This window comes from Nesoenas mayeri (genome assembly GCF_963082525.1).
Source record: "Nesoenas mayeri genome assembly, chromosome: 3".
Classification (NCBI taxonomy): Eukaryota; Metazoa; Chordata; class Aves; order Columbiformes; family Columbidae; genus Nesoenas; species Nesoenas mayeri.
This window is the reverse complement of record NC_137544.1, coordinates 56,075,507-56,090,855: the sequence shown is the minus strand read 5'-3', so window position 1 is coordinate 56,090,855 and position 15,349 is coordinate 56,075,507. Positions and strand designations below refer to the sequence as shown.

The 15,349-nt window shown below is 40.7% G+C and overlaps 1 protein-coding gene across 1 annotated transcript in view; it reads left to right on the top strand.

Moving 5' to 3' along the window:
• Positions 1-560: 560 nt before the first annotated feature.
• ECHDC1 (ethylmalonyl-CoA decarboxylase 1) overlaps positions 561-15,349 on the top strand; it is a gene marked incomplete at its 3' end in the record, with an annotated part of 38,719 nt that continues 23,930 nt past the window's right edge. The window contains exons 1-3 of the mRNA XM_080341420.1: positions 561-683; positions 7,619-7,840; positions 12,789-12,931. Of these exons, the coding sequence (XP_080197546.1) occupies positions 7,621-7,840; positions 12,789-12,931 (363 nt within the window). The 5' untranslated portion in view covers positions 561-683; positions 7,619-7,620. The remainder of the gene's footprint in view (positions 684-7,618; positions 7,841-12,788; positions 12,932-15,349) is intronic.

The following is a 15,349-nucleotide window of genomic DNA, read 5'->3' as shown; positions in this document are numbered from 1 at the left end:
CTTGAAACAAGCATTTATTTCCCTTGATCTGGCTCCTGGCATGGCAGCCCGTTTTTGCAATGGGGGAAAACAACTGCCAGGGGAAGGGCAGAGTGAGCAGGGCTGTAACAGTGCCAGTTTATGCCAGCTGTAAATGTACACAAAATCACAGTTTGAGGATTACTTCTGATGCCGGGGTAGCCTGCAGCTGGCTTGACACTTCGGCCCAGCTGCCAGAGTATGGGTGCAGGTGAGGGGCTTTCTAGCAGTGCAGGCTATTGGAGCAGGAAACAAAAATAATAATGACCTGCTTATGTGGGACGTAGCAACCTTGGAGCTAAACAGCATCTTCTGCAGCAACACTGCTTAAACTTAGACTGAGTTTTCAGTGCCCGGGGTCACCTGTAAGAGGGTGTGGCATGGTGGAAAGGACACCGCTTCACTACCGTTGTTCAAGCTGCCGGCCCCAAGTCAGCCTCGGACTCGCAGGGGCTCGATATTCTTACTGTGCTTTGCCCCGGGGCTTTCCCGGCATCCGCTGCTTCCCGCGGCAGAGGCCTGGGCCCGGCCCTTCACCGACCTGCAGCCGGGCGCCCTCGGCTCGGCCCGGCCCGGCGCGGCGGCGGTTCCCGGCGGGGCCGCTTTCCCCGCGGCACCGCCCGCCACTGCCCGACCGGCGACGGGAAGGGGAGCTGTGGGGCCAGGTCAGTGCCCGCCCGCGGTCCTCCGCTTCCCACCGACAGCCCGGGGCCTGCGGCGCTCGGGGGCTGCCCCTGGCGGCTGGCCGGGACCGCGGCGGGGGGAGAGCAGGGCCTGTGCGGGCGGCCAGGGCTGCTGCGGGGCCCTGGGGCTTGCGGTGGCGAAGGGGAAGGGCCAGGCGGGCCGGGGCTTCGGGCCGAGGAGCGGGCCCGGGCCTGGCGGGGGCGGGCGGGAGGCGCGGTGCGGCCCGGTCCCCGCGGGGCCGCTGGGTGCCCGGAGCAAAGGCGAGGCGGCCTCGCCGCTACTGGAGCGGAGCTTCATGCTTCTGCCTTGGCTATTGCTCGGCCTGGAGGCCTCGGGTCTTATTTTGGGAACAGCAGGTTATTTCCCCCTTCGGTCCCGCTCGGCATGGAACCCTCCCTTGGCTCTTGATTTAAAGTAGGTAAAGAAATAAAAAATGGCCCGTGCCAGGAATGCTTGCCTTAGTCAGACCGAGTGCTGCAGGCACTTGTTGGGACTGGGCATCTTTCCCAGCAAGAAACCTCTGCTGGGAAAGGAGTTTCCCCTATCTCACCCTCTAGTCTTCTCTTTATTTCCAGGGTGCTGCCATGCAGGATGCCTTTGAGTCTCAAAATTTAGTGTGTAGAGTGAAGGAGGCACAGGCTGTCCTGGGGTGCCGCTGCTGGTTCCCTGTGCCGTTATAGGGGAGCCCCCAAGAATCATGTTGTGTGGCCAGTCCTGAGCTCAGGATGGGGTTTTGCTGTTGCTGTGAGCAAAAGCATTTACTGGTGGTGATGATAGGGAGACCAGTGGTAAAGAACAGTGTACTAGGTGGAATTCAGAGCACTGCACAACTGGGAAAGCATTGGTATTTGTGGTTGCAGCTAGAATGAATTAATCCTTACACTTTTTGTGGTTTAGAATTTGGTGATCAAAAAGCAACCAATCGGTTTTGGTCATTTCTCTTCCTGTGGAGGAGCACATCTCTTCATTTTAAAGGTGTCCAAAATACACCTAGTGGGCAGTGAACTTTATGTGAAATTAAAAAGTGTTCTCTGTCACTGTTACAGTCTCCTTCACTGTCAGAAGCAAAGAAAAACTCTTTAGATTAAAGCATTAAAAAATAAAGGGCCTACATGCTTTTTGCAGAAGATAACAGATTACTTCTCTCACACTCTGCTGTGAAAATCAAGATCTTAGACTCACCACGTGTCCAAAACCAAATGTTTCCATAAATTCTCAGGACACTACCTAAAAAGACTTACTTTGTAAGCTGGTTTGCATCCTTGAATGCCATTATTTTTCACTGGGCTTGGGGATGTTTCTTTGTGATTTTTTTTACTAGGTCTTCAAAGTAATTAAGATGTGTTTAAAAGAATATATACTTGGTTAGGAACAGAGAGACAATTCATGTGTAAACCTTAGCCTGCAGGGACCATTAGAAAATACAAAACTAAACAAAGAGCAAATAATTTGGGAAACACATAGCTCTCTATCCCTGGAATTGAGCTGTTTAGAAACAATGGAAAAAAAGCAAGGAAAAAAGAGAGGTAGAAGCAGAAAAGAGGTTTAAAGGATAGGCCAGCTAAAAACTGAAACCAAAGAGACTTTTTTACTTACAATGTTTAAAGGCCTTTTATTTTTTCATAATTTATTTAGTATGTGCATGAATTTAAGCCATTTTATTTAGTTAATGTGGACATCTCACTTCTTGTTCACAGCTTCTGGACAGGTAAACATTGTTTCTAATGCTGGCATCTAGAAACTAGGAGGCCCAAACTTTTTGTTCTTTTCTCAAGAGAAAATTAGAAGCTGAAAAAACCCTGTCCTTTATAATGCCAGCTACATCTAAAGCCTGTGTATAGAAAAGTCACACTGAACTGGAGGGGCTAGTGATCCCACCTAATTTATCTACAATGTGGCTGCCAGAGACCATGTACTAAAACTTTGAACAGGGTTCAGCAAATTTGAGAGCCACGGCCTCTGGAGAAAGGCGTGAGCTTGAGGTGGCTTCTGTTGAACTTGGTAGAAATTCTGCTTTGTGTAGAAATGCCATAGAGGAGGTGCTTTTCCCTTCTCAGGGAGGCAGAATTTCCCAAGGTTTGTTTAGTTTCTGCGTTTGTAAGTTACATTTTGTCAGCAGGTTTTCTGTTGTGGGCCCCTTAGTATGTTTAAGACCTGCTCACTGCATTCTTCCAACCGAGGGAAAGTCAGCTGGAGAGGTGACTGCCCTCAGTTTGCGTCAGCTGGTTATTATTAGAGTGGAAAGAACCTGTCAGGTCAGGTGTTTAAGTTAACCTAACCCACATATCACTGAAGGAAGGGAGTGAGATGTGTAAGTGGGTGAGGTAGGTGGAGGCCTCAGTAGCCTTCAAGTGGGGGGTGGTGACAAGCAGCTGGCAACTGTGGCCTGTTGAGCCAGTGCTGGGGAGGAATCCTGCAGGTGAGACCTCCCTCCTGTGCTTTTCTTGTGTCTGAAGGCAGGGTGCAGTGAGTTCTCTACACTGTCAGACATGTCTTAATTTGTGTCCAGGCTGGCCCTCTTTGATCTTGCTGTTTCTGAATGCCTTTTCTCTGTCCAACGCTGGATTTTTTTTCTTCTTTCCCCCACAGTCACCTACCAGCCCACTATCCTAGATTCCAGTCAGTTGGTGTTAATGATTTTCATTCATTTTCAACCTACTTTTTTTTTTCCTCTGCAGATGGACTATTTGCATGCTTTGGTTATATTTCTCTTCCACTCTCTGCTTTTTCATTTGCCTTCACATTGTAGGGTCAGTTGTGCTAGTCCTCAGTACTGGGTAACCACTTACTTTCCATTCGTTAGTCAGTCACTGTAGGAACCCAGTGAAGCATCCAACGGTCATGCACACTGCTCTGTAGTACAGATGAACGCCTTCTGCAGTAACTGGTGAGGACACACACGCAGGGCTGAACTGTGAATCATCTCATCATTGTCTTCAGTTCACGGGCCCTGTGTTTGCGCTTTTGTGCTTGTCACTGAAACTGCAGCTGCTGAAGGTCTTCATCAAGTCAGGTTCTTCTGAGCTTCTTGACCTGTCAGATGCCTTTGATGCGTTTGGCGGTGTGACAAAAGCGCCTTTCTAATTTTTGGGTTTTTTTGTCATTTGAATATTTTCTTCTCCCTATGATTTCTTTAGTGGATTTTGTATGTTGGATCCCTTTATTTCTGCTACACTTTATCTCAGGATGTCTTAATCCGAAACCAGAAATGTAAATGCAGATGGTGTTTTTCTGCAGGTGACTGGCAGGTCTGTATCAGCTCATCACACCTGTCACATCCTGCCCTATGTTCAAGGGCATCCTTATTTCCCTGATGCCTTTAAAACACATCCCTGTATCTCTTCTCCCTGTTTTATTTTTCTCTGACTTGCGTCAATAATTCAGGCACTATCTTTGAGCTGGAATTTTCCCTGCTCGTGTATTTTAATGTGCTGATTATTTCTGTGTAGCTGCTCTGTTGTGTGGCATTTATTGTTAGTGCATGCCACTCAGATGCTTGTTTGGGCTCCCAGTGTCCATCTCTCTGATTTGCCTCAGTTGTTCTACCTGTCCAAGAAGTTGCTACCTGCATCTCTTACCCATTGCTCTGGTTAGCTGTCTTTGTGCTCACTACTAACTGCAGCTGACAACATTGCTGGAGGTCACTGTTCGATACAGCGTGTTTTAAGAGAAAAACTGGGGTTGCAACAGAGTATTGCTGAATGGCAATGGCTGATGTGCTTGTTCAAGAGTTGGGGTTTATTGGTTTACAAAAGAATCTGCTTGGTTAGGGAGTATTGGTGCTGGTGTTATCCCTATTATTATTTTTTTAATTAACATTATGAGAGCTGAATTTTAACTAGGCAGTTACCAGAGGCTTTCAGAAGGCCTCTGAGACATACACAAAAATACGTATGTTGTGTGTGTCTGCATGTAGATGCATATATTCTTCTTGCATAATGTATCATTCCTTTGATACTGAAGTGGTGACATTGAATACGTGTTCATATTAACCCACAGTCAGCTAGTCTACAGGCAAGGGCGTTAAAAAATCACTTAATTGCCAAGTGGGTTTTAAATTGTTGTTCTATGTGAGAGGTACAATAACTGTGGAATGAACAGCTACTGATGTCCATACTATGGGCTTATCTTTTAGTTGTCACCAGTGATATGTAAAGCTGTAGCACTTCTAAAAACATTTGGAAGATGCTAATTACCCACAGTATTTGTTATTCCTGTACTGTCAGAATTTTTTTTCACTATAAAAAATGCATAAACTATGTGTGCTGCAGATGTTAATGGGTAGAGCATGTCTGATTTTTTTACATTAGACAGAGACTTCATTTCTGTGTCTCTAAATAGATGTAATTATGTTAAATAGAAAAATATGAACATTTTAGTGTAATAAATGTCTTTTGGCTTGTCCTACAACATGGTGCAGGTTGCTGCAACATCTCTGTCTTGCACTGCTTTCACTTGCAGTACAAAAAATCATTTTCCGTCATGCCATAGATTGCGAGTGCTCCGTACTGATTGAAATTTTGAATGTTGTTTGTCAGAGATCAGCAGAAATCCCTTTAGTTAGAGAGAGCTGGGGCTTAAATATCATGCTTTTCCTGAGTGGCTAGCTTTCTCCAACTGAGCTATTAAAATAGTCTTGTTTTTATTAAAAAAGTACTGGGTACTGACTGGTACTAGAAGAGACGGTTTTAAAGAAAATAATTCAATGATAATACCTTGCATGAGTCATTAATCATGAGTCATGATCAGCAGGCAATGATGTCCAATTTGTTTTCTAATCCCGCACTTGCTGATGTTCTTTATTACCATAGTGATAATATTAAAGAGCTGTTAATGCATATAACCACGCAGTTGAAAATGACAGACTTTTTTTTTGATGGAATAAAATTTCCATATCTTAAGTCTGTTTTGCTCTATACATTTTTTGACAGGAGAAATCTAGGTAGTGTAAACATGATCAAACAAGTACAACTTGACAGGGAGCTAGGTTAGCAGAACAGACTTTTAAAATTTATTTTTCTTCTTTGCTTTCAAGCCAATCATTGTGGCTTCCTAGAGAATTAAATCCAGTCTTTCTTTTTATGAGGGCTGGGGAGGCTTTGTATTCATTAAAAATTGTGAGCTAATTGTTCAAGCTGTACTTTGTAACGAGAACCTGCACTATCCATGTTTTTAATGTTTATTCTCTATTGAGCAAAAACTAGTAGATGGATGGAAAGTTTATTGCATGAATGTATGTTAGGGAATCACTACTGCTTTCTTAGAGAAAATGGAAGGCTGCTTCTCTTCTGAGAGCCTGAATGTAAAAAGAATCATTTAGCGAAGAAATTAGCTTTGGAAAACTGCTTTCACTCTTAAATAATTTTTTTCTAAGAGAAGCCAGTTTAAAAGCTCTAAAACGTGCTGGCTGAAATGTTGCAGACAATATTAGAATATGCATAGAGGCAGGGTGTTGGTATGCAGCAGCAGCAGCTGGGTGGTATTATTTAATGAAGCAATGAATCTTGTATTCAGTTAGATTTTTAGCTTGATTAAATTTTAACGAGTTTTATTAGTTTACACTTGAGTGTAGAAGAGTTGATCATGACAGATTACAACCTTGAATTTAGTAAGGAACTTGGGAGACCCGCTAAAGTGTCTTACCAGATGTTAAGAATTATCCTTTTACCTATTCCAGTGTATATGACCTTACAATGCGTAGATTCCTGTAGGCCTCACTACTTTCTTTGTGTTGAACTTGTGAGACAGTGCTGTATTTGTGATGTGGTGAGACAAGTATGAATCTATTGGCACGATGCATACTCCTCCATATCCCATAATGTCATTGGTGTGCAAACACCTCCATTTCAATGAGGATTTTATCTGCCCCAACAGAAGCATTTTCCAATCCAGTGAATGACAGTGCAGCTGGAGACAAGATAAGTGTACACCTGACAGGATTATTCACTTTTTTTCATTATAAACTAGTGGTGTGTGCTTTTCTAATGTGTCTTTGTTTGTTTATGTGTATATAATATGTTAAAAATTTCAGGTACATAGAAACAAACTAGCAACATTGCGTAGCTGTATAAAAGGCAAGTGCAATGCTCTCTATATAATACTGTCATACACTTTTCCTCCTTTGGGGCACTGCACAGGTTGCGGTGCTCAGTGCTGAAGTGATATTAATTTAAAGTGGAACTGGAATGACTGGAAAAAGCATATATAGCTACCAGCAGCTAGGAAGTCTAACTAATGTTAAGATGGAGTATGATAAATGTGTTAATGGTATTAGGTGACAGGGAATGGACAGTAATATAGGAATGGTCTTTGGTTCCTAATTTTTGTGTTCCTCAAGTATTTCTTTTAGAAAGGTCTTGTGGTGTAGTCGTTGTTTACAGAAAAACAGGAGATTCTGAAAACCTCCAGACTCTGAAAAGCAGGGGTTTTAATAGCACTTCTCCTCCAACACAGGTGTGGGCCTTTTTTGTGTGGTTTTTTTGGTTGGTTGGTTAGTTTGTTTTGTTAGTTTGGTTTTGTTTGTGTGTTTAGTTTTTTGGGGGTGGGAGGTGCGCTCAAAGATTAGTACAGAGTAAGTTAGTCCAATGCAATATGTAAGCATCTTACTATAGTTCTTTTGCCTCTGATATTCTGCATCCAAATACTTTAGGGTAACTTTTAGAAGAAAATATTTTAAAATATGCCTGTATCTGTCTTAACTACTAAAATAACTTCATAAAACTCGTTTTATTAACTTTGTGGAAGTAGATTCAAACTAAGAATTTTGCAAATACTATCTACTGTGATTACTGTAGTCTTCCATGATTGTATCACCTTTATAGTAGTTTCTGCTGTCCTGCTTCCCTCTGTCAGAGGACTGAGGTGGATCTTGAAGGAAATTTACTGATTTATTTTTTTTTTTCCTGTTTCTTTACAGAAATGGCAGCTTCTATGTGGAAGAACTTACTTCAGACTACGAAGGAAAGGATACTACAACAGAGAAGGGCATCATTGTATGTTGGTGCTCATGGTTATGAGGAAGAACTGATAAAGAAGAAACTTCAGCAGTTTCCTGGGGGATCCATCAACCTTTCCAAAGAAGACAATGGCATTGGAATACTTATTTTGAACAACCTGAAGCTAATGAATGCCTTTACAGGTATTAATTAGGTGATGGGTTTACTGGTTGTTGTTTGTTTGTGGTTGGTTGGTTTGTTTGGTTTTGGTTTGTTGTGTTGTGTTGGTTTTTTTTTTCTTTTTCTCCTTCAGTTACCCCTTTTATCATTTTGCCTAAATAAAATGAAAACCTGTGCCTTACCATTCCTTAGTTAAAATAAAAATGTAAGTTTTATTCGGATGTGCATCAAATGTCCACTGCTCTGAATAGTGGCTTTGCCATAGATGTTATGAGAATATTATAAATTCTCAATGACACAAGGACCATCTGGGAGAATGTGCAGCTCCCCTTTTTTTTTTTGTTTTTCCTCCAGTCAGCACAATGCTGTTACTGTGCTCTTCCTTCTATCTGCTTTTATTTTGCCTCTGCTGCTCTGGAAACATATAGGGTGTTTTTGTGGGGTTGGGAAAATGCCATCTTTGTTTTGTAGGTAGTGTAGAAAGGATGAGTTTACTTTGTTCTTTACCTAAAGCCTTTGTGTAACTTAAGATTCTGTAATCTGGTCTTTTCATCACCCAAACTGGCTTCTTCTTTTGCCTTATATCTTAAATACCAATGACTGGTTAATGAAGGATCAAATGAGCTGTGTATTTTTAGCTGTTGCAGATCAGGAATCTTCTTAATATGCTTTTACACTGGACAATACTTAGCTATCAAAACCAAGTGTCCTGTTTGATTAATCTTCTATTATGAGAGAGGCTTTCATTCCTCAAGATAGGTGTATTTGCTGTCTCTCCTTAACTGTCTAGAATATTCCAATTTATGCTGTTCTCTTCAGACATAAGTGGCACAGGTTCCGGGTCTGCATCTGTCTGAGCTTAAGCTGTGCATAAGCCTTTACTGTAAGAATGTCTTTATCTCTTAATATTTTGAAACCAATACATTTATGCCATCTTGTTAATTCATTTTTTTTGCTGTTCTACTTTTCTGCCTGGTTCTCACCATTCCTTTGCTGTCAGCAAATTTGTTTGCAACCCACTAGCAAGGCGTAGAGCTGTTCACATGGAGGATGTCAATTTGCTCCTTCCACTAATGATTGTTAGCTGAAAGGAAGAGAACCTGACAGAGCAACAGAGTTAATGGTAATGCACCTAGTAGTCTCTGCAGTTTCTCTTTTGTTTCCCTTTAAAAGCTCACGTATAAAATCATTACCTGACTCAAGAAGTTGTAGCTAAAAGATGTTAGCGTGGAGGGTGTCCTTCTGAATGTCTCCCTGTCAGCATATGTGTTATTATACAATCATAATTACTCGTTTCTTCTTTTTCTACAGATTGTTTTTTTATTTTTGACTCAAAATAGTTCTGTGCAAAGTACAGCTTGTAGACTGTGTGCTCTTAGCTTGTTTGTTGTGGAAGCTGAAAGAGGCATGAGTAATGAGATGTAGCAGCAAAAGCAGAAAGGACAGGTAAAGCCTAGTCTGCCATGGAGATTAGATGTAATACAAGTCAAATTGCTTAAACTAAACTTTCATAGAAACAACTGTGTTCTCCGTTTCCTAGGTGCTTGGCAGAAGGAGCTCAGAACTGATTTGTTGAAATGCTGAGCAGTTGCAGCTGCTATTTAAGCCACTGGTAGCTGTGCTATATAATGTTAATGTACTGAACTCATATCACACATCTCAAGTTGAGCATCCAAAAGTAGCAGATATTTTCTCTCTAGCTCGGTTAGTCATCTGTAAAATAATCTCTTCTTTCCTTATAGGACTGCTGTGGAAATAAATTATTAGTGTATATGAATTAAATGGTCTAGTAGCAAAGAGGAGCTACAAAAACCCGTGAGTAAATTTATAGTTCTGTCTTTGTTGCAGACCCTGATTAGCATGTAGCAAATGAGCCATGGGATCAGGCAGTTCTGTTTTATGGTAGTGTGTAGAGCCCTGTAGAGAGCAGTACTCCATTTTTCAATGTAACAGGCACAAACATTTGCTCTGGAATATCTTACTACTGCAGTTCAAGAGATTACTGCTTCTTTCTACTATGCACCTCTACCAGAGACTTTTGTTTTTACAGGAGGGAGAGTAGGAGCAAAATCATGCTGGCCCTTTGGCTGTTGCAGTGGATAGTATGGCATATTAATTTATACTACTCTTAATTTTGTTCTAAAATTACTGCCCATGAACTGCAGTTGCTGAGGAGCTAGCAAGCACTTGATCTTTTTCTTTTTGTTGTGTATCAAGTAATACCCTTCAGGAGAAGAATGAAAAGTGATGGGATGCACAACCCCTAAATTGCCCCAGCAGGACCTGGTTGATTTCATCAGCCAGAGCCTGTAGATAACACCCCTCAAATAAATTCTGTTGATTTTGTGTCTCAGAGCTTCTGGATAGTGGCAGATGTGAATTTATACAAACATGTATGCTTCCTTTAGAAAGCTGCAAAACATCATTAAACTGTTGAGAGAAATCCTATTTGCCAGGCATTTACTTTACACAGCAGCTTTTTATCTCAAAGGAATTATGTTTATTCTAAGCTTGAGCAACTCGTGTAACCGAAAGCAGAACAAAATTGTTGGCAAATGGCTAATGAGCAATGTGGAGGTTGTTATGCCTTTTTCTCTTCTTAATTGGAATCTGATAGCCACCTGTTTGAAATGGTTTCTTTGGAAACAAATGCTAATAATGTCAGTTTAAGCCTGGTGGAACCAATTTCAGCAGTCCAACCTCTTCCTGAACTGAAGTTGAACTTAATTTGAAAGAGAAGGAAGTCAGCCTGCAGAAATTAGATAATAATGGTGATAATTTTATGTTCTGGAATTGACATTAAAGCGCTTATCCGCAGATTATAATTAAGATGCAAACAAATTACTATTACAAGTAGAGTTAGTTATTTGAGGAGCATGAACCTACTGGTAGCAAATACTGAAGGACCAAGACTGGCAGAATGAGGATTTGCTTTAGTATTGGGTCTTCATCATTATATCAAACATCATGGACTATATCTGTTGGTAAAATAATAGTTCAGTGTTGTCAGTAATGGAAGAGATCCTCTCCCAGGTGGATAGGACAGGCTCTGGCCAGTGTCTTTTGTCCCCTGCTGTTGCATATAACTGGCTCATATGGTTCATTTTTGTAAACTCAGTTTTCTGATTAACTAGACTTTTGGCTCGTAATATTCTGCAGAAGGACTCTTCAGTACCTCACTGCTTTAACTATTGAAAGCACCACAAACAGTGGTTGTGCTGTATTTTGACTCTGGCAAATCTTAGATGCCAGCTGGAATACTTTTACTGTAAGAAAGCTTGACAAATATGCAAAAAATGAAATCTATGGGGTTGATGCACACCTGTTGAAACAGCGGCATTTGCAGAAATGTTGTTGGGTGCTCAGTATTTTCATTCATGGCTGGGATGAGGGAATAGAAGGTGAGCTACTGAAATTGTCAAATGACCCCAGATTAGGAGAGCTGCAAGAAGATTATTTGGAGTAGAATTCAAAGTGATCTTGATTTAACTTCTACAAAGAGCTCAAGATGAACAAGGTGAAATTCAATGAAAGCAAATGTAATGTGCAACACACAAAAAGCATGACCCAATTACAAATACAGAAGGGAAAGGAATGGTAAGAGTGCTGGGATTTCTTAGAGGATCATAGTCTGGACCTGACAGTGGAAAAAAACAACACGATGTCATTCTGGTATATAATATGTAATCTCCATTTAATTATTGCTCTCCTCAGGAATGTTATCAAAATGTGCTATTTCAGTGGCTGAGATAAAGCCTAAGGTGAAAGTGCTTGACTGAGAATTTTGACCTGGTGTTGGGAAGCTTACTTCATAAGGAACTGCAAGGAAAACAGGCAGGAAGGAAAAAAGAATCTACCTGAGGATGGTTGCTAACAGGCAATTTCAGAGCAAGATGTCGTCTTTGCATACAGGCGTAGAGGCAGAAAAGGAAGAGTCCTTGAGGGTATTAATCTAAAGCACATTTCTGTCTGAAGAAGGTAGGCCTATCCATCTAAATTCTTGTCAAAGGAGGATAAAGCTGAGGGTATCATCAGCCTGTATGTGGGCTGCTTTCTGAAATTAGTTTCTGTAAATGTTTTCTCTTAGGAATATAACTGAACGAGAGTCATAGGCATTCAGAGAGGAAGAGCTTTAAGTTAATGCTGGGTAAGCTCAGCTGGTGTGGAAGATGCTTCAGTCTAGGACAAGCTCTACAAACAGGAGTTTGTAGAGTTCTGCATCAGGAAGGGTCCTTCTGTGAACATGCGAGAATACTGTGTTTAAGCTAGAAGCAGAAAGCTACTACTGTACAATCCGTACATTTGGAGCCCAGGATATGCTTTGTAAAGAGAGTCTTTCTAGAAAGGTACCAGGGAGGGAATCAGCAGTGTTTTAGAATGATCTTTTTTTTATTCTCATCCTTTCAAAAGATAAAAGGCACTTTGCTTGTGTTTTCAAATATATCTTTATTTTCTTTTGGTTGAATGTCTTTGGCCTCCAACATAGTTTGCTCTTCAGCCTTTTTTTAGAAATCTTTATTTAAACATTGACTGATGGTACCTTGAACCCAGCTTGCACATGATTGATTTCTGTACTTTGCCAGCTCCTTCGTCAGGGTGAAATGACAGTAACATCAAAATGACCAGATGGACATATCTGGATAGATACATGGATAAGTTTGTGTGTCCTGAATGTGTGCGAACAAGAGTGAATCAGGTGAAGTTTATGTTTGCCTCCTTGTGTGTTTTTGTTTGTTTGTTTGTTTTGTTGTTGTTTGTTGTTTTGTTTGGTGAGTGTAACAAATTGCAGAATATGCTTCAGAATTTCAGGAAGTGCATCTTTAAGGAAAAAACATGTCAGTGCTTATGTGTGGGATTTAAGGTGATGCCCATCACTTAATAACTTGGTTTTGGTGCTGAAAAATATAATGTAAAACATAGTAGTAATAATAAATTTCTGTTAAAAATTTTGCTTCTCCCTTCTTGTGACAGGCACAATGATGCTAGAACTGCAGGAGAGGGTAACTGAGCTGGAAAACTGGAAGGATGGCAAAGGCCTTATCATCTATGGTGCAGGAAACACCTTTTGCTCAGGGTCTGATTTGAATGCTGTTAAAGCAATGTCCAACTCCCAGGTAAGTAGTGATACAAGTGATTTTTTGAAGAAAAATCAGCTTTCTGATATTCTGAGATCCCTTTCAGACAGAGGTGTTGCACTGTCCCCTGTCCCCCTGCTGCAATTTTACATGCAAGTCACAGAATACAGCTTTTAATGGTTCAAAAAATGCTGGCAGACCCTTGAAGCCATGGCTTAAGTGTTATTGTAATTGATTCATAACTCTGAATTCCTACATCACATTTTCTTTTTAGCCTTTTCTTTTAAAAATCTCATTTCAGTTTCTCAGAGCAGTATATGGTGAATTTACACATGAAATAACTGGTACTTCAGTAGTTTGACCTTTAAAAGCAGGATTTCTCATATATTATGAAGTCAAAACCCAATTTAAGCATCATGGCTGCTATTACAGAAAGCTTTCAATATTGTCAAAACAGTGCTTGGACCTACGTAAAATGGAAGAACAGATGCAATTCTTTTGCTGTAGAGCTTTGGCGTTGATCTTGTACTGCAGTCAGATGAGTCATGTGTAACTATGGGGCTGGGGGTCAGGGTTTGGCAGTTTTTCACTCATGCCACGCCATCTTTACAACTTTCACATGTGCTGCAATTCTTTTTGTGGGTTAATATGTCATTCTTGGCAATGTGTGAAATAGGACTTTGTCAATTACAGGGGAAGGGGCTTTCTGTGCTTCTTTTATGTCCTGCTTTGTAATTGTGGTAACAGGCATTATGGTATTTTTTTGAGGCCACTTCAGGTTTCAAGATTTAACCACACAAATTAAACATTCAAATCAACATTCCAGTAAAAACACCAACTCACAAACTGATTAATTTGATATTTGTCTTTAGTGATGATTTGTTTCTGTTGATGAAACTAACTACCATAAAAGACCACAATGTCTTAAATATTTCTGGCCTGATCAAATAAATAGGATGATCCAGTTTTCAAAAGGTACAGGTGGTTTTGTTTCCTTTGTGGAACACCATGAGCGGTATGCTTTTTGTAGTATGGGGACACCATACTTTATAAATATAAATGCTTTTTAGTGAGTTTTCTTTTGGACAATTTATTAGCACTGGTAATTTAAAAATATAGATGTATCTGTGATTTTATTTTTTATTTTTTTTAAATCTGAAATTTTCATCTTATTTCAGCATTGCAGCAATAGAAAAGGAGCTGAAACTAAGCATGGGCCAATTATTTTATTGTCTGTAGTCAAGACCTTGCTTCAGAGTTCTGCGTTCAGTAAATATCAGTGATTCTGCTTCCATACAAATTACTTGGAGCCACTGCAGTGGCAGAGTGGTCTCTTTTAAGGATTAGGGTCCATAACAGATACTGGGCAGAAGGCATTGTGTGGGTATTAATTATAACTTTGTTGAAAATTCTCTGCAAAGGATCTAATTTCAAGCTAGTACTGAAATTTAAGTCTGAGTGACCAGAAATGCTCCAAGAATAATATGGTTGCTTTCTGTTTCTTGGGAGAGTTCAAACTATTTATCCTGAACTGAGAGTTTCTTTGTAATAGCCAACTCCTAAACCATCTGTTTGGTGGGATTTAATAGTCTTTATTAAATAAAACTTTAATAGAATAAGGAATAGCATTTGGTGTTCTTTAGTTTTGCAGAACCCTGCTCTCTAACTCACTGCAGATGATAGAGTTTTGTCTGGTTTCAGGTTAAAAGCACATTAGTTTAAGTTTTCTGTCCACAGGGATCCCTAAGGCAAAAAGAAGTGAATAGCTTTGTGCCTGAACCAGTATGTTTTTCCTTTATTTTTTGCAAGGCTACTTTAGCCCATAGCTTTTAGTAATTACAGAAAACACTTTTATTCAACCAGTTGATTGAGGGAAGATCATATTTTTCAAAATCTATGATACACTTTGCCTTTCCCTGTGGTGCAGAAAAAAGCAGAATAATGACCAAGAATGGCGAAGGATTTTCATGCCCTCTAGTGGCTCTTCTTCCTCCTCTTCCTCCTCCTCCTCCCATGTTCAGTTTTTCCTAACCCTGAAACAAACCTAGCCCCCTTGCCTGTTCTTTGGCGAGTGCTAACATTACGTGACCAAACCACAGAAAGCAAATTAAGAATGGAATCTAAAATAAATCAAAAACCCAAACCAGTTGGTTTTGTTCTTTTTTTTTTTTTCCTGTCCTTGTAAGCCTGGTTCCCAAGACCAGGAACCTCATTCTAGAGTGAGGCTTGGAGAGCTGGCTAGCCCAAAAGCAGGAGAAGCTCTTGAAAGAACAGCTGAGAGGAAGGAGGCACTTGCTGCAGTCCCTGTTTTGAAACCCTAGGACAGAAGTTCCCAAGCTGTAAGCTATGCAGGGAGGACTTTGGAGAAGTTAGAGATGGTCTGGAAATACTATTCTGGCTGTACTGAAAGTGGACTCTCAACACTTGCAGCAAGAAGAGCCAGGAGTACAGTTTCCT